At 50.1% G+C, this 1,964-nt stretch overlaps 1 protein-coding gene across 1 annotated transcript in view; it reads right to left on the bottom strand.

Moving 5' to 3' along the window:
• The window catches only part of IGDCC4 (immunoglobulin superfamily, DCC subclass, member 4), a 35,677-nt gene that overhangs the window by 19,449 nt on the left and 14,264 nt on the right, over positions 1-1,964 (bottom strand). The window contains exon 5 of the mRNA XM_011969316.1: positions 609-764. Coding sequence (XP_011824706.1) covers positions 609-764 — 156 coding nt within the window. The remainder of the gene's footprint in view (positions 1-608; positions 765-1,964) is intronic.

Consider the following 1,964-nt stretch of genomic DNA (forward strand, 5'->3'; position numbering starts at 1 on the left):
CAGGACCCCAACCCTGCCCCCCACCGCCCTTCCGCGCTCCCCTTCCAATCACTCTAACCTCTCCCTGATTCACCCTTTCCAAACTACTTCCGCTCAGCGCAGACTTACCCCTTCTTCTCCCCACTTACCCCAGCCCCACAACGACCATTCTCTTTCTCTTCCAAAACTGTCCCCAGGCCGCCTCAGCCTCCCCTAAATATCGCTCCTCCCGGATCTAACCCCACCCCTAATTTACCTATCTCCTTCCTCCCTGACCTCCGATGTCTCCCGCACCTATCAGATCTGTTCTGCCCCCCAGTTTTCTTAGTATCACCCAGATCACTCCACTATCCCCCCAACAATCCCAGTCCCACCTCCCCGCTAATTACTCGCGCCAGGCCCTAATCACCCTTCTCCTTCCATCCCAGATTCAACGCCCCGCACCCCGTCCTCCGGTTACCTAGTCCCCATCCCTCGCCCCACCTCCGCCTTACTAGGGACTCCTCCCCCGAGCTCGTCCTCCAGGAGCGCGCCTGAGTCTCCCCAGCACACCCACCTGTCCACTTCCCCCTTCCCTATTCACCCCAGGCCCAGACAACCCGCTCCCTCCGCCCTTCCGCCCGCCTCACCCAGCACGCGGAGCTCTGCGGCGGCAGTGGCGAAGTCGCGCGTGCGGGGCTTGTTGGCGCGGCAGACGTAGACGCCGGAGTGCCGGGGCTGCGCGCTGGCAATTAGTAGGTTGGTGCGGCCCAGGACGATGACATCTGTGGAGATGGGCTTCCCGTCTGGGGAAGGAGAGGGAGACGCGCTGGAGGGGACGCTAGGGACTGCCCTTCCATTCACTCCCCGGACCTCAGGAACACTCTGCACCCGGGTAAAGTGAACACAACCGTCCCTGGTCCGAATCTCATTTCCTCCTCTTGCCGGGACTCTCTGAGCCCTGCTGTCTCCATCTGTAAGGGGGAACTAGCCCTTAACTGGCAGGGTTTCCATGAGGGTTGAAAGAAAGTGAGAACCCCTGGCACAGTGCAGGCATATATTAATAATAGGTGCTCATACACTCGTCAGTTTTCATTACTAAATTCATTTCTCTCAAGAAGGACATGCGCCTTCCCTGGGGTCCCAGCCCAGTACTATGATGAAGCTAGGGCTGGTAAGGTCATACCAAGACAACGATTTGAATGTGCACAGATTTTTATCTCAATGTGAAATGAAAACCATTTAAAAAGCCCTTGCCTTGTAGACATGAACAGAAAATCTAGAGAAGCAATGCAAATAGCCAAGAAACACAAACATGTTCAATTTCATGTCATCAAAGAAAGGCACTTCAAAACAGATGTTAGGCTGGGCATGGTGGCTCACGCCTGTACTCTCAGCACTTTGGGAGGCTGAGGTGGGAGGATCACTTGAGACCAGGAGTTCAAGACCACCCTGGGCAACATAGTGAGACTCCGTCTCTATGGAAAAAAAAAAAAAAAGATACTAAAACATAGATGTTAATTTTCACCCATCAACTTGAGAAGATTTTTTAAAATACTAAATTGCAATGCTGGAGAAAGGGCCATAAAGGAGCTTCACCTAGGCCTTGAAGCCAAGGATTCCATTTATGCATACCTGTCCTAGGAAGACGATCAGAATTACATGCAAGTATTTGTGAACAGAGCAGATCACAGCAGTGTTAACTGTAACAGTGGACAACTGGAAAGGACTTAAAAATCCAACAGCAGGAACTGGTGAATTATATCATAGCTATATTCAAAGTACGGAATATTAGATAGTCATTACAATTATTTTGAAAATGTTTTAAATATGGAGAAATGCTTATGATATACTGTTGGATGAAAATAGGACTTGGAACTGTAAATGCAGCACATGTTCTCAATTTCAGGGAGAAAACTGTACATATGCGTAGAAAAAAACTGAAAGAAGGTATACTGGTACATAAACAATTTTTATATCTGAGTGGTGGAGTGTTTTCTGCATCT

Source organism: Mandrillus leucophaeus, unplaced genomic scaffold (genome assembly GCF_000951045.1).
Source record: "Mandrillus leucophaeus isolate KB7577 unplaced genomic scaffold, Mleu.le_1.0 Scaffold12, whole genome shotgun sequence".
Classification (NCBI taxonomy): Eukaryota; Metazoa; Chordata; class Mammalia; order Primates; family Cercopithecidae; genus Mandrillus; species Mandrillus leucophaeus.